At 39.0% G+C, this 26,527-nt stretch overlaps 2 protein-coding genes across 3 annotated transcripts in view; one reads left to right on the top strand and one right to left on the bottom strand.

Annotated features, from left to right (window-relative positions):
• Positions 1–26,527, bottom strand: part of LOC106874102 (GTP-binding protein Rit2) — a 37,653-nt gene that overhangs the window by 2,860 nt on the left and 8,266 nt on the right. Inside the window, exon 1 of one of the 2 annotated variants that reach the window (XM_052973146.1) lies at positions 2,201–2,305. The exons of the other annotated variant lie outside the window; for it this stretch is intronic. Within the exon in view, the coding sequence (XP_052829106.1) occupies positions 2,201–2,246 (46 nt within the window). The 5' untranslated portion in view covers positions 2,247–2,305. Of the gene's footprint in view, positions 1–2,200; positions 2,306–26,527 lie in introns of those variants that run through there. 2 annotated transcript variants of the gene reach the window in all.
• Positions 11,838–26,527, top strand: part of LOC106874114 (phosphopantothenoylcysteine decarboxylase) — a 37,413-nt gene continuing 22,723 nt past the window's right edge. Inside the window, exon 1 of the mRNA XM_052973144.1 lies at positions 11,838–11,902. Coding sequence (XP_052829104.1) covers positions 11,900–11,902 — 3 coding nt within the window. The 5' untranslated portion in view covers positions 11,838–11,899. The remainder of the gene's footprint in view (positions 11,903–26,527) is intronic.

Here is a 26,527-nt window from a genome sequence, read left to right as displayed (position 1 = left end):
CCACACCACCTACACAAACAGCATGTGTATACACACACACACACACATACATACATACACCAACTACCAGCTTATGTATGTATATACAAATACAAGCAAATACACATGGCTATGCTACAACATCAGACCACTTCAAAAAATGGCCACCCTTAGAGAGAGAGAGAGAGAGAGAGAGAGAGAAAGAGAGAGAAAGAGAGACCACAACACACACACACACACACACAGCAAACACATGCACACCCCTCTACTACAATACATTACAGAAACATCATCTCTTCCTGTCCCTCGCAGTTATGCACTTAGGCCCTCCTCCTCTTTACTCCCCCTCTCCCACTGTTCCACCTTCATACTTCCAAAGATTTAACCTCATTAGTTTGTAGTCAGTCATAAAACACCACCACCACCACCACCACCACCACAGCCACCAACATCCACCTGTCTCATCCCATTATTTATTATTATTATTATTATTATTATTCAAAAGCTACTTGCCCTTCCCCTTCGTGCAGTCATAAGTAGCACTAACAGAATGACCGCTTTGAAGAAAATATGCAACACACTCACTCATGCACACACATCCACCCTTTTCATACATATAAACATAGCAACATTTTACACACACACACATACAGAAGAGCAAAGAACTACAATATGAAGAGGTCAGAGGTATTGGACCAGTCACCTACGTAGGGAGCAGAGGAGTGGAGTGACTTAGTCTCATACCTCCACCCCTCAGACACATCCGATTTATTCATCGTTTCCTCCCCTTGACACCCTTATTTTGTACACACCCTCAGGTCTTGCACTGATCCCAACACCTAGTTCTTCTTCCTTGGAGCTTCCATACACACATGCAAGCAATAAAGAATTAATGTCCACCCTGTTCCACTTCGCCTCATACAGTTAATTGCTGCATGTCAGGGTGTGTAGCTATGGTGACCAGTCAGGTAGAAACTTGGTGTGTCAAGAACTGTTGGGTCAAAATTGGCCAAAGACTACAAAAAACACAACAAAAACATTTTGGGTGGGTTTAGTTGTTGTTGTTGTTGTTTAACTCTAGGCTCAAACTTGATTAAAGAAAAACTTAAGATTTAAGATAATCCACTTATAATCATTTCATCCTTTTCAAGGGTTATCTAGGACTACATTATCTAATGTTTAAGACAGTAGAGTTTGATTTGAGAGGGATTCAGCTGCTATGTTTAACAGGTTGAGTGACTTTGTAGAAGCAAGCTCCCTTCTTAGTTGAGTATTCAACTGTGATGATGCTTATAGACAGATAACCTCCCCTGGATAGGTTTTACTGGAACTGCTGCTGTTACTGTTGCTGCTACTCCCCTCACATGCCTTCATATATATATATATATATATATATATATGCAGAGTATATGCATGTATGGAAAGTGAGATACATTAATTATACAGAGTGTTTGGGCTAAATTGAATGAATGTTTTAGTCTCCATTTTTTCAAGGACTGCTTGATGTTTTGGTGAACAATCAACAGCGTTGGAGAGCATAAAGATTGAAGTTGTAGTTGAGAAAAAAGTTAACCGACATGGAGGGCTGGAAGCCATCTGAATATTGGAAAAGTGTTACCTGTATCATGATGAATCATGCAGCATATAAAAAAATGCTGACATCATGACCACTGTTCAATGCTGTGTGAACAAACACAGTAAAGGCTGTAAAATGCTACATGGACAGCTGCCATGGAGACCATGAAGCTGTGACCAGCAGAAGGTGTTCTGACTGTATCTGCACATCAAAATTCATCTCCATGTCTTTGAACTGGGCCTTTGGCTCAATTTAGACGTTGCTGGAGACTGTGGTCCAACCCTGGCTGCAGTGGGAGGGTTGCTGCTGGTTGCGTGTGGCAGCAGGATTTGGCCCCTTAGCATACCTTTGGAAAGGGCCAGAAATAGTTGTGAGAGACTTTCTATGACTTCACCCACCCTAATTCCTGGCCTCCTAATTCTCTCATTGTAATCCCATGGATTACTTTGTGTAGGGCATAGTTGAGAGAGACACCAACTGCTGTGCCTGCAACACTTGGTAGAAATCTGGTGCTCAATGGTTTAAGAAATACTCCTAATTAAAATTTTTATGAACAGAATTAACCTTGGGAAATAATAAATCCAGCTGTCTGAGTCAATGAGTCCCAAAAATATATGAAATGAAAAATATGTAAAAAATACTAACACAGAAAAATTAAAAGAAAACACGTGGGTGAAATTGGGATAATCATGGTGTGAAGAATCAGGTTTGAAAAATCAACATAAACAGTGAACCACAACACAGCGTGCGGTTGTCATAGTAACAAGCTGCTAATGCCACGCTGTCTGTTGATTGGCTAAAATTACCCAAATTTCTCAACTTTTATTCCAAATAATATCAGATTCTTTATAGAGTAATTGGCTGATCGTAATCAAAATTCAGATTTGCATCGATACACCAAAATTGAAAGCAATCTGAGCAAAATTAGGAGGGGGGGACTCATTTTGCGAATGAGAAAGACTAGAACCAATTCACCGTCAACGTGGAATAATATGGAAGAAATATAGATTAACAGAATTGATGAGAGTTATGGTAACTGGATTAAAAGGATCCGTGAGGGTTAGTAAAAGTATCTGGTTAAAGCTGGAGTTAAACTCTTGTTGCTCTGTTCAATTTTACTTTCCTGGCACCTGAGGGTCATAGAGTACCAAAGAAAAAGTACCAGAGTCAATGATGAGAAATAAACAACTTGAGGGCTGAGCAGTAGCATGAAGGGTGTGATGCAGGAATATAGGCTGTGACACAAAGGCAGCAGAGCCATGGCACATGGGCAGCAGAGCCATGGCACAAAGGCTGCTCCACAGTGTAATGAGTGAAACCTGTGGAAGAGAATAAGAAGGAGGCATTTGAGAAGAGGAAAACAAATTAGGAAAACAAGTTTGAAAGAAAGAAAAAGGAAACGAAAAGGTAAGGAAGAGAATAAGAAAGGATTTCCTCCCGAAAGAAGGCCATAAGGATTGCGGTTTCATTGAAAGTCTTTGGATAATTACCGTTTCCAGAAATAGAACCAAAATTCTTATGTGAACCCCAACAACAATCGTTACAAGAATAACAGAAAGAAAAAGAAAAGAAAAATAGTTTTTGTTGAAAGTCGCCAAAAATCATTGTGCGTGTGAGAGAAAGAGAAAGAGAGAGAGAGAGAGAGTGGAGGCTGGAGGTGGTGTTGGGGACCCGCCTACCCCCTCTCCTCTCAAGCGAGTGGGGGGGGGCGATGGAGGGGGTAGAAAGGCTTCAAGTGCTCTCCTTCTCCCCTCTTACAAGGACAGGGGAAGTGCGTGTTTTTATTTATCTATTTATTTATTGTATTTTATGTATTTTTTAGGAAGTCTGCTAAGTAACAAGTCACCACGATCAGCTTAAACACACACACGCACACACGCACACATTGTGTGTGTGCGTGTGTGTGTGTGACTATATGGCTTTATGTAAATGTACACATCTATACACACACACACACGTATTTACAGTTACTATGCTGCCCCACTGATACAAACAATATCTGCAGAACATGGAGAACAACATTAGTAGTAACATTAGTAGTAGTAGTAGTAGTAGTAGTAAGTGGTGGTGGTGGTGGGTTTGAAATGATGTGTGGGCATTCTTCAGATTTCACAGACTACAATCAAATAATTGGTGAAGAGTGAGGGGAAGGGAGGAGAGAGAGAGATACGCAGAGAGAGGATAAGGAGGGAGGGGTGGAGATGATGGAAGGGAGGTGGAGATGGAAGAAGCCAAGGGAAGAGGAATAGGTACAGAGGGAGGGAGGTAAGGCAGAAAGAGAGAGAGAGAGAGAGGAGGGAGAGTGAGTGAGAAGCAGAAAGAGATAGAGAGAGAGAGAGAGTGAGTGAGAGGCAGAAAGGGGTGGAAAGATTGTAGATAGGGAGGGATGCAGAGGGGGATGGTTAGAGGTAAGAATGTAGAGATTGAGATAGGAAGAGAGTGGCATAGAGAGGGATGCAGGTAGGGGAAGTGGAGGTAGGAATATATACGGGGTGGGGCAATGAAAATGTGTTTGAAAATTTGAACTCGCAACCCTGTGGTCAGTAACTTCACTCATCAACCTAACAGCCATCAGTAAATATCTTCTTGGAAGGTTTTAATGGTTTTAACAAGAATCAGAAGTTTTAACATTCATCAGACCATTCGTTTGTTCATGTTAGTTTGGGTCCTACAGGGCTGGATTTGAGGCAGAAATTTATGGCTGGATGCTCTTTCTGTCTCTAACCTTTACCTATTTCTCAAATAAGGAACTTTATGTGAATTTACTGACAAAGTTGCTGAAAAGCAACGAAAAAGCTTTGACAAAAAACAAGAATCGGATGTTTTTAATAAACGAGTGGAATCGAACCAGAGTTAATTATGAGGATTCTTCCCAGACCCAACAGAACTTTTTATTCTACAATTCTTTGAAACTACAGACAGACAAATCATAATCCTTTCTATTATAGGCACAAAGTTAGCAATAATTACAAGGGAGGGTGATTGGCTGATTACATCAACCCCAGTGCATAACAGTGCAAAACATGTGCATATTATATATGTATCAAAATAGGAGATTGGAAAAAACTTCACCATTACACATGTTTCATTTGCTAATAGGAATTACAAAGTTGTATATGTAGGAGAAACATGCAAGCTATCTCCTATTATCACAACTTCAATTACAACCTTATTTGCATACTATATACACATATTCATACACATGATGACCTTCCTTTGGTCTTCATCTCCCAAATCCACTGACAAAGCTTTGGTCAGCAAGGGATTACAGTAAAAGACATTTGCTCAAAGTATCACTCAGTGTGGCCCTCAACCTGAGGCAAACTCACCAAACATGCAACTATGGCTGTTCGTGAATTTTTGAAACAAACACAAAGTCATTTGTTTTGTGTTTCCATTTGACCAACATGAAAATGTGAAAGCTGAGGTTTAAAAGGAAAGACAAGAAAATTGATGTACCTAGTACTTTTATCTCTCATTTTAAAATTCAACATCACTACTACTCCCCACCCCACGCACACATATGTATAGAAATAGTGTACAGAAGGGATTATAATGCAAGCTGTGTCCTTGTGAAGCATATCTGCATGTTCACAATAATCAAATGTTTGTCTGTAAACACTAAATTTTCCCAGTCTTTTGTTTGTTTATGCATGTCATTGTTCAGTTTTATTTCAAGATTTATTGCCAATAAAGAACCGGTTTCTAACCCAGATCCAAGGCTTCTTCATTAGAATTTCAACATCAACAACAGGGTATTTTTGTTTGTATGTATGTATGTATGTAAGTGCAGATTTGCATGTTTTATGCATGTCTTGTCATGCATATAGTTGCATATATAGACATGCTCATATATATTTTTAAAACTTCTTGAAAGTTTTACAGATTTTTACAGTTCCAATGATGGATCGGATCTGTAGTCTTCGAATTAGCTTTCTCCTTTCTAGTTTTGAGAAGCCTAATTTCTCAAGATTGGTATTTAGGCAGTGTGTTACATATCCCAGGGCCCCAATAATTACAGGTATAAACCTGAACTTGTAATCTGGATAGAGTAACTGCAGATTTCTCAATAGTACAGCGTAGGTATTTTCTTTTTCACTGATCTTCAGCTTTGTATGTATGCATGTAGTATGTATGTATGTATATGTCTGTATGTGTGTGTGTGTATAAAAGCAGAATAAGTCCATAGTACAAGTATTTGGGGGAATCCTGAGATAATACAATCTGTATCATTGATGTTACCAACTGGTTACTTAACATGACTATACACACACACACATGTATACGTATGTATATATATATGTGTGTGTGCGTGTTTATGTATATATATATATATGTATGTATGTATATATATATATATATACACACACACACACATTATATTATATTAAATTAGAAATGGGGAAGGCTGGTTTATGGAATTACCAAAGGTTTCCTGTCCATAAAGGGTTTAGCTTTATGGCATATCATTATATGCCATAAACCCTTTATGGACAGGAAACCTTTGGTAATCCCATAAACTGGCCTTCCCTATTTTTAATATATGTACTGCTCTACATCTTAGAGTGTCCTTCTAGGGCCACCTGACTGGCTCCCATGCTTGTGGCACATAAAGAGCACCATCCGAACGTGGTTGATGCCACTGCCACCTGATTGGCTCTGATGCTGGTGGCACATAAAAAGCACCCACAGCACTCTTGGAGTGGTTGGCATTAGGAAGGGTAGAAACAGCTGTAGAAACCTTGCCAGATCAGATTAGAGCCTGGTGCAGCCTATTGGCTCTCAAGACTTCAGTCAAACCATCCAACACATGCCAGCATGGAAAACGGACTGAACCTAGGCCAACATGATTAGGAAGCAAGCTTCTTAACCACTGTGCCACACTTGTGACAGGTGTCAAACAAAGGTGCCAGCCATACAACTCCAAGAATTGAACAAATGACTGACTGTCCGTCTCTCCATCTGTTTGTTTCTTCAACAAGTGTCCTGTATATCAGAGGAACTGACCAAAGTGGGGGATGCAATCCAGGCCCATCTGATGTCCTGCACTCTTCTACCAGTTGTGGAAGAGGAACAGAAAGATTTCCTGGAGAAAAGGCCAATTCGTATGAACCTACCCAACCAACTACAACAAGGAGAGTCTGTATGGATCAGACGCTCCATGTGGCCAACCAATCTGATGGAAATAATAGTCAAATTTTTTACAAGTTACACTATCATCTTATAAAGTGCAACGTACATGTAAGATAATGTAGTTCTAGATATGGCCACGGGAGGAAGCGTACTGACAATTGTTCTGTGGTATCAGGGTTGACCTAGGCCTAAATACCAACAACATCATACAACGTACACATACATAAATATACACAATTCCGTACACACTTACATAGAAACACACACATATATACAAACTAGAAAGCTGTTTTCATTTTGTTTACACTTTTGTGTGTGTGTCTATTTGTCTGCATGCCTGTCTACCTGCCTGCTTTACCCATCTCACCCTTTCACCCCTCCTCTCTAACCGCTATCATTTTTTTTTTCTCCTTCTCTCCCTGTGTAGCGAATTTAGCAGTGACATTGGGGTTTAGTATAAAAGTGCTTACTCAGTCCTGTGTTTGTGGGATCGACTGCAAGGAACACACACGCAGAGAGTTTTACAAATGGAAGAACGAGAACCCAAATCACTTTATTAAAAAAAAGTACTTTGGTATTACGAAACTCTAGCTTCCTGAGTAACTCAGGTAGTATTATCGACGTCTAACCACAGCACACAGAGACAGACAACCTAAATAGACGGCAAGTTCCAACGTTAGCAGAGAGTCAAGACAATTCTTCTAATGACAATTACAGACTGTAAGGGAAGGGAGTAGGGGAGACATGAGTAAGGGAAGGCGGAGGGAGAGAGTGAGAGTGGAGGCTGAGACTGAGTGCGAGTGAAAAGAAGAGGAGTGCTGTACAGGCAGTAGGAGTAGTGGTGGTAGTAGTAAAAGGTAGGTAATGTTAATTTGGCAAGCCAAGCTTAACACTACACTTCAGTGAGTGAGAGAGAGAGGGAAAGAGGGGGGTAATAGCGGGAGTGAGAGTAAAAAGTAAGTCAAACAAGAGTTTTCCCCCCACCCCTTTTGTAACCCTCAATAAGGAGGAGAGGGAGAGGTTTGTTTGAAGTTGTCGTCTCCCCATGGAAATATTGTTTACTTAAGGATGTGTTCATCTGAACACACCCACATACGCAGTAGTGTGTGTGTGTGTGTGTGTGTGTGTGTGTGTGTGTGTGTGACGACCGTCTGATGTGTAAAACTAATCCTCTATCTGTAATACAGATGTTTCTGGTATTTGTGTGATCACGTGTAGCTATGTATGCATTCGTGCACACACACACACACACACACACACACACACAGAGTCGAACCTTCCACAGACACAGCAACGACTCTCCCAGAAGGAAAGACGAGAAAAGAGAGTTTAATAACCAGTCCAGACAATGTCATAAAGTACCACTTGCCATTCCACACGCACGTACATATTCCACTCAGAATGTACGTCTCCACTCAATTTATCCCCGCCCCTCATTTATTCAATATATGAACATCTCCACTCAGTATGTTGTCACTTAGACAACGATAAGAATTACAACAGTCCTCAAGTGTGGACACAAAGGTCTCACAAAGACGGGGTTGAATTCCAAGAAATATTCAATGCCTGAAACTCCACAACTGTTAAAAGGATCAACCTCACAGAGAGGTCTATATGCTAAACAGGAACGAACAGGGAAGTTTCTACGTGATCACTTGATCTGCTGGAAACAGCAACCAAATATCCTTTCTGTCGTAAAAAAAAAAAAAAGAAAGACATAAGGAGCAATGTAGTTTTAGGAAGAACAAAAATCCTTATTGCGTTTACACCACGGGATCCTATAAAGTCTGTTATGTCAGGGCTGACTCGGAGGTTAAACAATCATCTGGAGACGAGAAACATTGCGTACCATAAAAAGGGTTATTTGAGAGGGACTTTAAGCGTAAACGGGAAAATGATAGGAAAACAGACAGGGAGTATAGCCTTCTCTTTGGACTCGGGAAAGTTATATTACGTCACATTTCGAAGGTTATAGGTCTTGCGAGAGATAGCCAGAACATTTCCGATAACAGATTGCGGGGAATTATACATATTTGGTGAATGATTTATGATCGAGTGTTAAAACTGACAAAAACTGACATTGCAGAACTGTCACGAGAGACCAGAAAACAAACCAAACACCTCCATATCTACCATAAATACATTGGCTTTTGTTTTATTTTGTAAAAGTTTTATATACTTTTGACTAAAGTTTGTTGCCAAACAGTATACAACCCGGTCATTGACATATATTCATTCTACTACAGTTCAGATAGGCATAGGAATGAATAGTGCTTGTAACCAGGTCGCAGACACAATACTCAGAAATGGAGTGGAAGACCGCATCACAAAGATGCAATAGTAAAACGACCAGAACATTCGAAGACAGCATCTCAGAGATGCAATGAAATATGTGCCAGTGACAACTCATGGAGTGCATTTTAGTGGCGTCTCGGAATAATGGCCAGATTGCTCGCACCCTGTATCTGGGAGATTCTGAAGGTAATGTGCCAGAAACTAGTTCGTAGAGTGCCACTGATGCAATGAGACATAGTTCAGTGATTCGATCGTATAATGACAGCTTGACACTTTATACACAAATGTATTTCAATATATTGGCTTCTTCCGCCGAGGTCAACTTTGCCTTTCATCCTTTCGGGGGTCGACAAACTAAGTACTAGTTGCGTACTGGGGTCGATCTAATCCACTGGCCCCTCCCCAAAAATTTCGGGCCTAGTACCTAGAATGGAAAAGAATATATTGGCTTCATTTTCTGTCGACTGGTGTTCACAATAATTTTATTTTTAACACCTTCTGACAGTTTGGCTCCCTCCAACGGTGCAGACCTACATTGATGCGAGCAGAGAGCTGTCTGGGTGGTTTTTTGTCCACATCGCAGCATGCTCTATTATCATTATTCATATCATTTTTTTGGGTGCACCCCTCTGTTATCCATGCATCTACCACATCAAACTAAAAGGCCACTATAAATCAGCCAAACTGCCGAGTTTGCCTTTTGCTCTTTCTATCATGTGCCTCTGCAATGGGCATTAAAAGAATATTTTTTTTACCCATCACCCTGTTTCATCAGGTCTTGTTTATGAGGTGTTACTTTCTAAAAACTGAACCAAAACAGAAACAGCAGCACCCATGACCTTCACAAAACTTTCGACACTTTTCCAGTTTCAAAAACTCTTTATTCTATCTTTGGCTTTAAGAGGAGACTTGCTTCTTTAGATCTGTTCCAGATTCCTCGAAGGAGACAGACCTAGTCGGTCAAGCGAAACCTTAATCAGATACAATCAATTAGATATAGAAATTAAGACATTTCATTTTAAAATATATTAAAGAAAAAAAAAAAGGACATCGTTCGGAAACTCGGTCAGAAAAAAATTGCTCTATTCATTCTGTCTCTAAAGTTCTAAGTTGAAAACTCACCAAGGTCAACTTTATCTTTAAATTCTTCCAGACTCAAAATAAAAGTAGCCAATCAAGTAATAAAAACAGATTTAATTGACCCCACCCCCGCTTCCTCTCTCTAACTAGATTTGTGACCTTGGGCCAAGAATAGAAACTTGGTTTTTATGTATATTTTTTTGTTATTCATTTAGATTTCCTGAATATATGGTACAATTGCCTGTTTTATTATTGTTATTGTTTGGCGAGCAGGCAGTATTGTTAGCATGCCGGATAAAATGCTTAGCGGTATTTCGTCCGGTTTTTATGTTCTGAGTTCAAATTTCGTCAAGTTCGACTTCGTCTTTTATCATCTCGAGGTCGATAAAGTACCAATCAAGCACTAGGATCGATGTAACTGACCTACACCTCCCCTCAACTCGCTGGCCTTGTGCCAAATTTTGAAACCATCACCTTTGTCAGTATTCGAGCTGGCAGAATCGTCAGTGCGTTGGACGAAATGCCTAGCGCTATTTCGCCCGTCGCTCCGTTCTGAGTTCAAATTCTGCCGAGGTCGACTCTACCTTTCATCCTTTTGGGATCGATAAAAACAAGTACCAGTTGTACACTGGGATCGACTCACCCCCACCCCCCGAAATTGCTGCCCTTGTGACAAAATTTGAAACCATTATTATTTTCTGTATTTAATGATGGATTTCAAAAATAGTCAACGTTGGAAACAAAAGTGCTTTACGATATTTTTTCCCGGTTCTAAACGTTTCGAGCTCTAATCCCGTCGAGATGAACTTTTCTTTTCATCCCTTCGGGGTCGATAAAATAAAGTAGAAGAATCAGTTAAATCTGGGATCAATGTTCTCGATTGACCCCTCCCCTCAAAACTGTAGACCTTGAGTCTAAATTAGAAACCATTGTATTCTATTTTAATATTCTATAATTTTTTTTTATCTTTGGAGCAGATATACGACAGGGTTATATATACATATATACATACACACACACGTATATGCGTGTTGCGTATATTAGCTGTGCCTTTGTGACATTGTTAAACTGTAAGCACAATACGTGGTGTATATAGGAAGGACTGACCTGGGCTGATAAATATAGACTATTACTAATGACAACAATAACGTCACAAATAACAACAACAACAACAATATTAGTGACGTCAAAGCAACGAATGAGCCGTACGTGGTCGGCTGTTCGACCGGCTAGAAATAGCAGTCAAATCTACCATAAATCGTATTTAGAAAATAAATTAAATGGGTAGAACAGATGAGATAAGGGGATCGTAAATATATCTAGTTGGAAGTAAAGGGTGAGGTGATCACGGATGGAAATATTTTATTGTCGTAAGTTTGTTTGATTGACCAGAGCTGACCTTGGGCTAAACGATATCATTAGTGGCAACGACATCATGAGTAAATAGCATTGAGAGAGAGAGACAAAGAGAGAGAGAGAGACAGAGATACAGAGACAAAGAGAGAGAGAGAGAGCATGTGTGTGTGTGTGTGTGTGTGTGTGTGTGTGTAAAAGCATGCGTGCACGTGTATGTTTATGAGAATGCATGTTTGCGTGCGTGTTTGTGTATGTGTACGTATGTGTGAATTTGTAGGTATGTGTGAATTTGTGTGTTAGTATGCGTGCGAGTTTATGTACATGTTTGTATGCGAAGGTGTGTGTGTGTGTGAGTGCATATTTGTCAGGGTTACGAGAAGACGAGAGAGAAAGAAAGAGGGCAGGAAACACAGAGAGAGAGAGGGTAGAAAGAGAGAGGGAGGAAGGGTCGTTGGATTCCAGGAAACTCAGCTGAAAACAATGGCAGGTTTTTACTTTATGATGATTTAACATACATTCTCTATTTTTAAACACACGACAGACAGACAGCCAGACACAGCTTTCATATATTTCACAATTTATACACACGCCCATGACGTATATGAACTTTCATACAGTTTACCATTCTACACCCATTTAAACACTATACTATAAAATGTATACATTAATCACATGATTCGCATATTTTACAATTAATTATACACTCACGACACGGCTTTTTTATATATTTCACAATGATACATCCACGATGCAGTTTTCATATATTTTAATATTTATAAAGACAGCAGCCGTATGTTCGTTTGTGTATTATTAAATAATCATCAAGGTTAAGGCCAGACTGGAGCAGTGCCCTTGTATATTTTACAATTTATACACTGATAAACAACTTTCAGATATTTCGTAATTTATACGCCCGTGAATCAGCTTTAATGTATATTAAACTTATATTACATAATATGTACAAAATATAAAATCTAGCTTTCATATTTTTGCCATATATAAGATTGCTTAAGGGAGAAGAGACAGTGTCAGCCCACAGCCGTTTCTGGTGCTGTTAGACAGATGAAGTAGATCACTCAGCTTTGGTGTTTATATGTTTACATTGTAAGGAAAGACGTGGAGCGACGACGAGGTGGGGGGTTATGTTCGGGACTGGTTTGAAAGCTTGTAACAGACGCTAAAGATGGCCAACGACTGGACGGTAGTGGCACAGGTAACCCATACCATAGATTGATTGTTATTGACATACAAATAAACAGTTTGAAATGGGGTCTGTTACCAGTTGAAATGAGGCCTGTATTTCACATCAGGTCTGGACTTATTCATCAGCTTTGCCTAGGACTGACTCTCGTATTTACAGAAAGGCAAAATATAGGGAAGATGACATCCTCATCACCAGGAGCAGTTGGCAGGTGTTCCATTATCACGTGGGTTAGATATATCTGCTGCAGAACAGAACAAAACTTAGCACCAAAATTCTTGGAAGCAATTTGAACATTAATACTGGAGAAGTATTAGAACAGTCACCATGGCAACCATGGCCTACACTTACACTGAACTGAATAATCTCCATAGTAACCATGCTCTTCACAACCCAAGACTGAAGTCTCCATAGCAACTATATTCTACATTACATCGTACTTAAGTCACCATAGCAACCATACTCTACATAGCTCTTAACAGTCTCCATAACAACCACACTCTACATAGCACTTATGTAGAGTCATTATAGTAACCATGCTCTACATTACATACTGCTGAGCAGTCGCCATAGTAATACATCTTCCAGCCTCATCTATTGCCAGACTCTTTCAAAACATCACAATTCATTAACAATAATAATACAATACTAATAATAATTAACAATAATAGGTGTAGATGAAGCTGTGTTAATAGATTTGCTTGCCTCCCTTGTTTTGCATTCAGTCCCACTGTTTGGCTTTGTGAGTAAATTTGGTAAATGGAAACTGAAAGAAGCCTGTTCTCTATCTATCTAATGTAGCGACACCCTGAAACATCCATTTGCAGTATTCTTGTTTGTGTGTGTGTTTATGTCTTGACATTGTAGGATAGTTGTAAACCTCTTTAGTGTCATAAAAGCCTTTCCAATCTTCAGTGAAGAACATGTCCAGTCGTGGGGAAATGCTGCCTTGTTTGGAAACAAATGAATGTTGGCAACAGGATGAGCATCCAGCCATAGAAAATCTTCCTCAATAAATTCCACTCGAGCCAAGCAAGTATGGAAAGGGGGACACTAAATGATGATGATTAGTAATAAATTTATTAATTAAGAACAGATAAATAGTTTGAACTGTCCCATTTTATATAACTGTTGTCATGACAACACACTAGTGAACTTTTATCTTTTGGTTTGTGTGGAGGAATTAAGATAATGATGAGGAGCAGACGAGGGGAGGGAGACAAAGTATTTTGATTTTAATCTATAATTGGTGATCGATTACTTGTCAATGTGACAAAAAAAAAAGATACTGGAAGTCCCTATCTCCCCATATAAACAGTAATAAACTTTTAGTGAGTTCAATACCAGCTGAAGTATACAAACACACATTAATGACAAACAAAATGAAGTGTGATTATTAGCTTGACATAAGCGCAAGTGTGGCTGTGCAGTTAAGAAGCTTGCTTCCGAACCATGTGATCTTGGGTTCAGGCCCACTGCACAGCATCTGCAAGTGGCTTCTACTATAGCCTCAGTTGACCAAGGGCTTGTAAACAGATTTAGTACATGAAAACAGGAAGAAGTTCATGTATATGCATATAAACATATAAACACACACACATACATATATGTGTGGTGTGTGTGTTATGTCCTTGTCTTGACATCACATCCAAGTGATGTTCCATTCTTTCATGAGAATCATGTCTGGCCAAGGGAAAACTTTTGTTCACTAGGTATTAGGCAAGGGTTAATTTCAGGAAAGGCATCAGGCTGAATCTTCCTCAAAAAATTCCGTCTGACTCATACAAGCATAGAATAGTGGACATTAAATGAGAATGATGAAGATGAAGAAGACTCACAGAGAGAATTAGATGTTGGGAGAATCTTTGAAATTGTGGACTCCAATTCTTCAGAATGAGAAGCAAAAGGAAGAAGTGTTGAGGAAACTAAAGACAACATGGTTAGTCCGCATTATAAGGAACATTGGGTTGGCTTCACGGTTTCTCTTTTTCTATGGTGGCATAGATTGGATAGTTCAACACGTATGTGTGTGTGTGTGTGTGTATGCCTTAACTTCTTGTTGGAAATTACAAAGAGTTAAGGACAGTGGAGTGATAAAAAGACAAGTGACAACGACTGGGAATCGAACCCGGGGATAGTGATGTAACCAATCTAGACAAAACATATAAAACTATTTCCCAACTAATGAAATGTCATGTAAATACCCAAACTGGGGAGAGAGAGAGAAAAAAGAACAAAAACACAAAACAAACCTTGAGTCAATAGCACCTCCTCCTCCCCCCACTACTCCCCTCCCTCCCAGAAAACTGCACCTCTTCCTCACCTGACCTGCTGACCTTTTTTAAGAACAGCCTAAATACCAACCACACTCTTCATTCTCTTCCCCTTCTCCCCTTCTATCTGCTCCCCCTCCCATCTTGTCTGTTCTATCCTCCCAACTCCCCTTTGCTATTATTTGCACGAACCCCCAACCCCACCCCTCTACCACACTCTTGTCTTAATGTTAACCTTAATGTTTTCTTTTGTAATTTTTGTTCCTTTTTTTTTCTTTCCATCACATTTTTAAAAAAAATGTTATTGTTGCTATTTTTCTCTTTTAATTTAGTTTTCTTTGTTTTAAATTTTTTTTTTTCATTCTTTTCCACTCAGAAAACAGAAAAAAAAGGTCAGTAAAAAAACAAAAATCTCTGAAAGGTCAATCTTGCTTTGGAATATATTCCAGCATCAACTTTGTTAGGTTCTCTTCCCGCAGACATATACAGAAAGAAATGCTCAGCTCAGATCTTGCAAACCTCCGAACGAGTCCAGACAACATAACAACAAAATCTACCACAAGAAACTCCCTACTGTTTTTAAAATAAGTAGAGTCGTTAACAAACGAGTCTGAATTTGTTATTTAAACTTTACTCTCACAGTGCAGTCCTGAAATCTCAAAATTTTTCACAAATATCTTTCTGTCTTGTAAACAAGGACACTAGCCAGAAGAAAATGAGTTTGTATGCACTGTATTTCCTGGTGTTGAGGATGATTTGACCTCAAAAACACACCTCATTTTGAAAAGATATTTAAAAGGAAGACAAGACAAGTGTAGAGAAAGGTCTCAGCACTTTCACATAGTTTTTCCAAAATGTTTTGTTAATGACTTATTGGCATCTAGATCCTGTTCACCGCTTATAGCACTGTTAAGTATGGAATGGAGTAAGTTTAGCAGAGACAACTTGCCTCTGCAAATGACTTAGGAAAAGAGTAAACTTTGTCCTCAAATTTTTTGACACTTATTTTAATATATGTATGTATGTATGTATGTATGTATATATATAAAATCCTCAATGCTGAGGTGTCTCTAGACTTGCTTAATGTAACAGTCAAATATTCCATGGTAATTTGATTTATATTTAAAATGCAATTGCAGAAGCATTAAGAAATTAATTCATCTAAAGATAATAGTTTATAATATATTGGATAAAAAATTCCTTGGGTGTAGAAAGGCAGAAAGTGAGTGGGACTTTAACAACAAAGACGACGGACATGCTCCTGATTACACCACAGTAAGCAGCCATCTTCCATCAAATTCAATTCTTCAATCTTAACAAGAAAGATTTTTTTTGCATTTGGAAAACAACTTCAGAAACAGTGAGAAATATGTAAATTAGTCTTTATTAACGATGTATCTTCTGCTAAAGCCTCAGGCCAAAAAAAGCCATGTGAGTGGATTTTATAAACAGAAACTGAAAGAAGCCCTTTTCATGTCTGTGTATATAAATGTGTGTGTGCTTGCACCCCACCACTTGAGAAGTGGTGTTGGTTTGTTTATGTCTACTGTAACTTAGCAGTTTGGCATAAGCAACTGATAGAATAAGTACCAGGTTTTAAATGAAGGACTGGGGTTGATTTGTTCAAATAAAACCCTTCAAGACGGTACTCCAGCATGGCCACAGTTCAAAGACTGGAACAAATAAAAGACAAAATATACACACACAAATCTTCCAAGATTCCAACAAAAAAACTTATTTGCTCATTTTGAGAAATTCCCTTCGAAACTCACTCTTTAGAAATGGAAGGATGTAATGGCATCCAGATAATGAAAAAATGTGGTGGTCATTAGTGGAATGTTTTGATCATAGGTTTAGCTGATGGGTGTTTATTAAACTGGGGCTAAACAGCAACAACAAATAAACATGCAGAAAAGAAGCAGACAGAGACAGAGGTAGAAGACACACACTGCAAAAAGTATTTTCCAGTATTCTCCAATCTATTTATTTCTCATGTGAAATAACATCTTTGGACGACTGCAATATGCAAATGTGTTTCATGGGAACACAGCTTGGATTTTAATAACCCCCATCTGCATAATATACGGAAATGTTGTGTATGAGAGAGAGAGAGAGAGATAGATAACCTCATAACCTTGAACCTAAGATGAATCATTAAGGAAGTAGGGCAGGGGTAGAACGCTCATTGTCAGTCTATATAAAGGGTACGTTTATATACAGCTAGGTAGATACAGGGGTTAATCAGGTCTATTTAGGTGGGTTTCTGTGTTACAGGTGAAAGACACTATCTATAGGATTATTATTATTATTATTCTCTTTGTTTAATAACTAATGGTGGTAGGTCAATTAATTAGAGGCTACATTATGTGTTGTTATTCCACTTCCACCCCACCCACCTCTTTGCTAGCTCCCTCCTCCCTCCTATCACCCAGTCCACCCAGTAGCTGTTGTCGGGTGGTGGTGGTGGTGGTCTAAACAGGTAAACAAGGTGTGTTTATATTTTATTACCATTCACAGTTGTTGAAGCACAACATTTTACAATGTGACAAGGCTTTGTTAACAAGCTACAATTACGTATACATTACACATTATATATACACATATATATACACACATACATATATACAACACCAATACTTACAAGCTGAACAACAATACCAAATATATATATGTGTGTGTGTGTATGTGTATATATATATATATATATATATATATATGCATACATATATGTACACATATATATGCATACATATATATACACATCGCCAACCTGTTTCCAAGCAAGTCGACATTTCCCCATGACCAAACATGTTTTCATGGAAGAGTGGAAATGAAGGCTACTGCTTGTACAACAATGACACTCGTTTACAGCCATCATGATGCCAAAGCAAAAAGACAGTCAGTAACACACACACAATGGGCTCCTTTCAGTTTCCATCTAGCAAATCCATTCACAACGTTTTGGTTGGTCTGGGGCTATAGTAGAAGACACTTTCCCAAGGTGTGATGCAGTGGAATTGAACCCAGACCCATGTGGTCAGGAAGCAAACTTGTGAACCATAAGCTATGTTTGCACATATTGTGGCTATTGCATATCTGGAACAAATGATCTGCGGATTAAATCCTCCAGATTATCTCAATGAGTTAAGCTTGTGCTCTCAGAACTGACCTTAGATGACACAAGAACAAAACTTTCAAAAAGCAAAAAGAAAAGTTACAAGATTATATGTAAAGCAACAAAGGAACCTATACATGTTTGGTAGATATAGCAGCTAAATGTCCCTCAAATCACAATCTACTACCTATAATACAGAAGGACACATTTGATGATATTGGTCACTGAAAAACAAGACCGATACTAACACTAGTTTCGTCTGAAATCTATGATGCTCGGGATCTAAGAGCATACTTTCTGCCTTTTTAATCAAAGACGGTAAGGATCCACTCTCTCCCTTCACAAAAATGGTCTTTTTCATCTGCAAAAACACTTTCACCAACAACTAACAAAAATATTTTAAAGTTGTAGAACTCTCCAACACATGGAGTGTATAAAACAGCAGGTGTGTGTGTGTGTGTGCGTGTATATGTGTACATATATGTAAACACACAGACACATATATACATATACACACACAAATATATACGTCTGAACATACATAAACTCACACCCAAATATACATACACCCACACAGATATTCATGTACATGCACCCTTACACAGACAGACAGACAGACAGACACGTATACAAAGCCAGATACATATAAACATACATGTACACCTAACAGATTACATAAACATACACAGAGTTCAATATAAACACAAGCACACATACACACACACAAGTATAGAAATATACACTTTTTGCAGACCGTTTAATCTCATTCTTCCATATTTTGCTATTCTTGCTTAGCCCAAGGCCAGTCCTGAACAAGTAGTTCAATCCAGTCACGACAATCCCCACAGATAGGCTGAACACATTTGAAATACACACAATAAACACAAATATACATTAAAAACATGCGTGTGCGCACACACACACACACAAAACCATAAACACAACTCTACTCTCACATTCACTCACCATATTCCTACCCACAAAATAAAAACCTACCTACCCCATCTCCACACACACACACACACACTAGCTTGAAGGTCTGTTAATAATTAGATTCTGTTAATAGTCTGTTAATAATTAGATTCTAAAATTTTTGGTCAATATTTCTCAGGTGGTGAAGACACTAATTAACACTTAATTAGTTTTTATAAACACACACTTCAAAATGTGTGTATACGAACAGACACACACACATCAGTGGATTGGCAGAGCTATTAGAGCAGCAGAAGATTATATATGAAACATCATCATCGTTTGCTTTCTATCTTCCATGCTGCCATAAGTTGGATGATTAAAAAGGAACCAATGAGACGGAGGAGTGTACTTACTTCAGCCCTTCTCTTCCCATAGAATTTAGGCCAACAACAATTTTTCTTCACTGTTCTTCACTATCAATTGTCTTTTCTGCTTCTCCCCAGTTGGATCCTTGCTTTTCCAGCTCTACCTCAGTATCCTTCTTCCACCTATTTCTAGGGAATAAATGCCTTGTGGGCAGAAGTTTACCTGAGGAAAGGCCCTTCTCCCTTGTTCATTTTCATTTGCTAACAAGGCTTCCATAACTTTTGTTTTTGGTTTCTCTTTGAGAGTGGATCCTTACTGTCTTTTCTTTTTTCTAGGTAGGGGAGTTGGTCATCTGCAAACCCTAGTTTTACTTCTGGGAATAGAGGGTCCAAATATTAGTCTGGCTTCTGTCTTTTTACCTGTCCAGCATCGGAGACTCTACCAGGAGCTTGTTCTTCTCTGGCTGCATCTCTTACAGGGTCACTGAGGCACACTGGCCACCAAACCACAACAAAGACCAGATCTTATGGTGGAAGAGAAGTGCCATGCTCCAGTGTTTATTCTGGTAGGGTTTCTACAGCTAGGTGCCTTGTCTTATGCCAATCAACATGTGTACATGTGTGTGTGTGTGTGTGTGTACACTTACATATCCACACATCAGCGGATTGGAAAAATCTGAGTTCAAATCTGGGTAAGGTTCTCTTTGCCTTTAAACTCCACCCAAAGATTGGGATTGAGATAATTGACTGGCCCCTCCATCATGCAAATATTTGGCCTTGGGCCTCTCCATGTTATATATACACACATACGTGCATTATATACATGTGTGTGTGTGTATGTGTACACCTATGTACATTCTCTAATATGAATACAAATGTATGTGAAAGCATCCAAATACTGACATACCTGCATTTATATATGTGTACGCACATTTCTGTATGCATGTGTGTATAAGCACACATATATACACATGCACACACATATCAGTATGCGTATGCTTTTACATACATCCTTATGTTAGTGAGTACCATTCAAATTTACACACCCACACATACACACTCATTCATATATACACCCACATCTAATTATACATATGTGTGCCTGTGTGTGTGTATATATATATATATATATATATATATATATATAAATACACACGCACACACAAACTTCTAAAGTCAGACAGACAGACAGACAGACAGTGTATGTTGAGAAAAGGATGAAGCGACAGAGTCAGTGTAGTTAATGGTAAACAGATGCCGGTTCCTACATCATTAGCTTCAGATGAGATTGGAACCTAGGATTACATTAACTCCAGATGATGACTAACCTCTCAAGACAGTTAAGTAAACACAACATGTCATAAACCAGTTAGTAATAGTAGTATTGGTGGTGGTGGCTGTAGTTGTGGTGGTGGCTGAAGTGGTGGTGGTGGTGGTGGTGGTGGTGGTAGAGTTTGGGTTTTCTCATAGAAAAGAAAAAAATCTTTGAGAAAAACTTGTCTCACCACTGCTTAGGAGTCAAAAAGGAAGTATGCATGTGGCAACTTGACCTGCTAGAAATAGCAACCGAATCTCAGTGAAATCATATCCTGCTGCCTTAAAACAGGAAGGTCACATTGAATGACCCCCAACCTCCACAAAAAAAAATAGGATGGTTACAACTGATGAACCAAAGCAATCAAGGAGCTGAGCTTGAAAATCACTTGAGGGTTAGTAACTAGATGAGCATCCAGCCTTGAGATCAATTCCCTGTGTAAGTCATTCCAGTATGGAGGACTGGACACTAAAATGAAGATACAAATGAATGTGTGTGTATAAAGACATCTGTCCATCAACGTTGACCATGAGCCTGCATCAGCAAAATTCGTCTCCAGCATGAAAGCCTAGCTGACAGTTGCAGGTTTGTATCTGTGAGTGTGTATGTGTGCATGGTGTGCATGTGTACATGTGTGCATGTGTACGTGTGTGTGTGTGTGTGTGTATACGTATACAAGTATGTGCATGTGTATATGTACGTTTGGGGTATATATGCATGTGTGCATAATTATGTGTATGTGCATACACACACACGCACGCGCACATAGAAATGGATGTGTATGGGTAGGGGTGCCTGTATGTGTGTGTATAAGCATAAGTTTGCACATGCATGCCTGTGACTATGCATGTGGCCACATGCACTGACATGTGCTCACATGCATTAATACATTATGAATGCTTGTCTCCTGAGCATGCATGTGAGCACACATGCAGATAGCTGCACACGCATGCGTGTATATGTGCGTCTTCATGTATGCTTATATTTGTTTGTAGGACTATATACATAATTCTGTATACACACAATTATACACAAGTGTAATATATAATTATTGTTGTTGTTGTTGGTCCTCATATAATGTCACTTATAAGTTGTTTTTTTTACTAAATGTCAATGAGGATGGGAGTGGCGGGGGGAGGGAAGGAAGGAAGAGAGGAAGCAAGACACGATGAAAAGGTTATGGAATAATTATGGCAAACAATTCAATTAACACTAAATTACGATTATTTTTTGTATTTTTATTTACTTATTACTTGTTTTATTATATATATATATATATATATATATATATATATTTACTTTGAATTTGAATGTCTTAAAGATGCTAACCAACTTCAACACACCTGACCCTTCTATGAAAACTGACCAAACATCCTAAGTCTGTCTCATATTCATAAACTACTTCAAATGTTTAAGTCTGTTATTCTGGGAATACAGACAACTCCAGGCATTCTCTTCTCTCTTATACCAAGGCAATGACCAACAGTAAAGCCCTGGCCTGTATTATTATTATTATTATTATTATGAAACAAACCCCAACCCAATGGTCTGTTATATAACCACACACACAAACAACACACAGGTCATTGACCTAACATTACAAGAGAGATAAACAGACTCACACCCCTACCTCCCTCACCTGTTTCTCTATATCAGTGGTACTCAACCAATTTTTACCAATGGACCCCTTTCATTCCTATTTTACTCCACTGGACCTTCGTAGCCATTCAATGTATATAAAAAGAATCCTGTTAAATTTTTATAATTAAATATTCCAAAGAATTGTATAAAAAATTTTAATATTTTCTGAATTTTAGAAATATAAGCAATTTATTGCAGATAAATTTTAACAACACAATCTTAGCTGTGCAGCCTTGTGTCAGTGTTGTCACACACAGCCAAGGAGGGTAGTTATAATCCCAGTGTCACTCCACCCTCACCTGTATAACTCCAAGGCCTGTGGGGTATATGTGTGGTTCCTGTGGCTGCAGTGCCACACCATTGTAAAACATGTGGCCTGGTGTCACACTGCTGCAGCTTGTATAGCAGTGTGTCATCACCATCCTCCTTGTGAAATGTGAAGACAAGTATCATATCCAAGGGGAGAGCTTATGCTCCATTCATCCCCCTCAAACTAGTGCTAAGCTCTGTCCCTTAATAGTACTGTCAAGGTGAAACCCTGCTCCTTAATAATTTTGTGCTTCTGAGCCCTGGTCCTTAATATCCCCTGTGTTAGACTTTGGACTTTTTTGTCCCCTGATTGCTTAAGTGGTGTTTCCCAAACATGGCTGTAAAGACCCACAGATAACTATCCTAGCAAATTGAGTGTGTGCGCACACACACACACACACACACACACACATATAGAGAGTGATGTATGTGCACAAGTTATGGCATGTGTGTGTACATTTGTTCACAGATACCTGTGTGTGAGAGCAAGTGCCATTATTGTAGATTGGTGATAAGTTCTGAACATGCCATTGTCTGAAGAATGTTGAAGCACTAGTTCAATTCTTCGTCACATAAGTTTAAAGTCAATAGGTTGTAGGGTGATAAGATTAAGTCAGCCATAATGACCACACAGGTAGAAAGAAACAGAGAAAGATATATAAATACACCTGTAATAAATACAAAAACGTAGAGAAGGCGGCTTTTTTTCTCTTTTTTTCCACCTTGCCCACCAATCAAAATCTGTGAAAGTCAGTGTTAAATGTCAAACAGGGAAGTTTCAAGGTGTGAAGAACACAAGCTCACACACACACACACACACACACACACACACACAATGACAAATATAGTCATTAAAGAGACACAAAAGACTTCCTGTTTGGTGACAAAACTAAAGTTAACTTTTTATGTGGCTGGTTCCACAACTGTGTGTGTGTGTTTGTCTGTCTATCTATCTATCTATCTATCTATGGACAGATAAACAAATGGATAGATATGTGGAGGTGGGGAACAGCTGTCCGCATTTGCTTATATGTGTCTCCTGAGAGTGGACTGGCAGGTTGGTTCATTGTGTGTGCCTATATTTCTGTCTGCTCACTTGTCTACATGCCTGTGTATGCATGTGTATGTGTATATATAAAATTGGCTGGTAATAAATATGTGTGTGTATCTACTCACCTTTGCAAATGGGGAAATCAAATATCTTGGTCAATCTGCACCACACACACACTTATATATATATATATGGGGTATGAAAGGTATTGGTGTCAAGAAGACCCAAAGGTATCAGGTAATCGGTGCTGAAGAAGGAACAAAAAACACCCAAAATATGGCATATGCACTCATTACCCATTTTAACGGTGGTGCCCCAGCATGGCCACAGCTCTGAGCTGAAACTACAAGAAAGAAAAAAATAGTGCTCTAAGCTTAGATTTTTCTTGGGGCCGGCCAGATTGGAGCAGTCTCGAGTATAACCAGCAGAAACTGCTGAGAAGATTCGGAACTCGACTGAAGATAGAAAACTCTGAATGACCGATCCTTGTTTTTTCTTGTCCCTTTTTGTATCGTCCAACTGTCTGGGTGTTTTGTTGTCGCCTGTTGCATTCTTATTCCATTTTTTGTACTCTTTTATTTATATATATATATATCCTGGTTTTCACAATAGGTATATTGTATTTGTGGTATGTCGTAGGAGACGACTAAGAGTTGGCGTCAGGAAGTACATTAGCCTATTAAATTCTGTCTCATAAAGTCGTATCTAGCTGATGCCACCACTAGAATTGGCCGCCACCCAGGTGGCAAGAGTTCAAATCTCAACAAAACCTCCAAGACAGGTGAAGAGGAAAACAGAAAGAGAAAGGGAAAAAAGGAAATCAAAACAAAATCATAATTCATTGAGTGGTGTAATGGGGAGCTGGGTATAAAGGTTGGGATTTATATTTGGGTCTAAATATTTGCTGAACAGAGTTGAAAGGTCAAGGTCTTGGTGGCTGCAGTGATGGTGATATTACAACAAGGCATTATGTCCACCACCAGAAAATCACAGCTCTAGTCTCACTCAATTTTTCTCTTGTATACATTTATCATCATCATTTTAAAATTCATTTTTCCACATTTGCATGGTCCAGATGAAGTTTATTGAGGCAGAATTTCTATGGTTAGATGCTCTTCCTATCACCAACACTCAGCTGTTTCCAAGCCAAGGTAATATTTCCCTGTAGCCAGACAATATTCTTCCAAAATATTGGAAATAAATAACACTGCTTGTATGACAATGACATTCATAAGTGTCACACAATGCCAAAACAAAAAAATAAAAACATACACATATACATGTGTGTGTATATATATATATATATATATTGGAGTGGTTGGTATTAAGAAGGGCATCCAGCTATAGAAACCATGCCAAATCAGATTAGAACCTAATGTAGCCCTCCAGCTTACCAGTTTCAATCACACCGATACTAAATGATAACACACACACACATATATGAGCTTCTTTCAGTTTTTATTTCCAAATCCACTGACAATGCTTTGGTCAGCCAAGGACAATAGCAGACGACACTAGCCCAAGGTCTCCCACACAGTGGGACTGAACCTGAAACCATGTGGTTGGGGAACAAACTTCAACACAGCCACACTACTCCTACACACACACACAGTTATCTCCATACAGTCATGTTGCAAAATGTCTTCAGGAAAATCCACTGTTAATGTGGCACAAAACATTTTCTCATGTGACATCCATGTAACACAGAAGCCAATGGGGAAAATAGGGACCACATTATGGGTCCAGTGCTGTCCTAAGACAATAAGCACACTAGGCAGTTCCCAGGGTCGGGGCAGCTCATGGGTCAAGGGGCCCAGTTCTAATCTAAATAGTCTGGGGCTTGCTGTCAATAAATACCTACTGAAAGGGCCCAGAGCACTGATTAGTCCGAGGGATCTACAACATTAAGATGGCCCTGTATGGAGCTCCACGTCACAGCAACATTTTTCAAAAGGGCAGCACTTCCATAAAGCAGGATGCTGGGTGTGTATGTTTGTGTATGTGTATGTTTGTGTATGTGACTATATCATACTGTATATGAGCATGTGTGTATACGTTTGTGTGTGTATACGTATTCTATTGTGTACATATCTATTATTCTTTATGCGTGTATTACATAACTTCATGTTGTCTCCTCCTCCTCCTTTCCCTCTCTCAGTTAAATAGTTCTCCCCTTCAACCACTCCCTCTCCTCCCCTATACTTAAGTACTTCTCTCTCTCTCTCTCTCTCCTCATCCCTCACTTATTATTTATACGATTACTTCCCTCTCTCTCTCTCCAGCCACCCTGAATCCACCCCACCAACTGTGATGTCTAATACCTCAACTATTTCCATGGATACATGTAAAACTCACACAAAATATTTCTCTTATCACATTTGCCTTTATCTCTGATTTTCTCTTCTTTACACCTTGCACTGACTTACACACACACACACACACACACACACACGCACACAAAAACAAACACATATATACACTTATCAATATTCAAATACATATAAACATGTAGACAAACATACACATACATATATACATACAGAAATGAAAACATAAATACAATACAGAACAGTATATCTTCATATATATAACTACACACTTCATTTGTTTCAGTCATTTGACTGCGGCCAGGCTGGAGCACTGCCTTTAGTCGAGCAAATCAACCCCAGGACTTATTCTTTTGTATGCCTGGTACTTATTCTATCTTTTTCTTTTGCTGAACTGCTAAGTTACAGGGACGTAAACACACCAGCATCGGTTGTCAAGCGATGTTGGGGGTACAAACACAGACACACACACACACACACACAACAGGCTTCTTTCTGTTTCTGTCTACCAAATCCACTCACAAGGCTTTGGTCGGCCTGCAACCATGTTCAGATGATGCGTTTTACGTGCCACCGGCCTGAGAGCCAGTCCGAGG

Source organism: Octopus bimaculoides, chromosome 15 (assembly GCF_001194135.2).
Source record: "Octopus bimaculoides isolate UCB-OBI-ISO-001 chromosome 15, ASM119413v2, whole genome shotgun sequence".
NCBI lineage: Eukaryota > Metazoa > Mollusca > Cephalopoda > Octopoda > Octopodidae > Octopus > Octopus bimaculoides.
The sequence above is the reverse complement of the archived record's forward strand: the minus strand, read 5'-3'. Positions and strand labels throughout refer to the sequence as shown.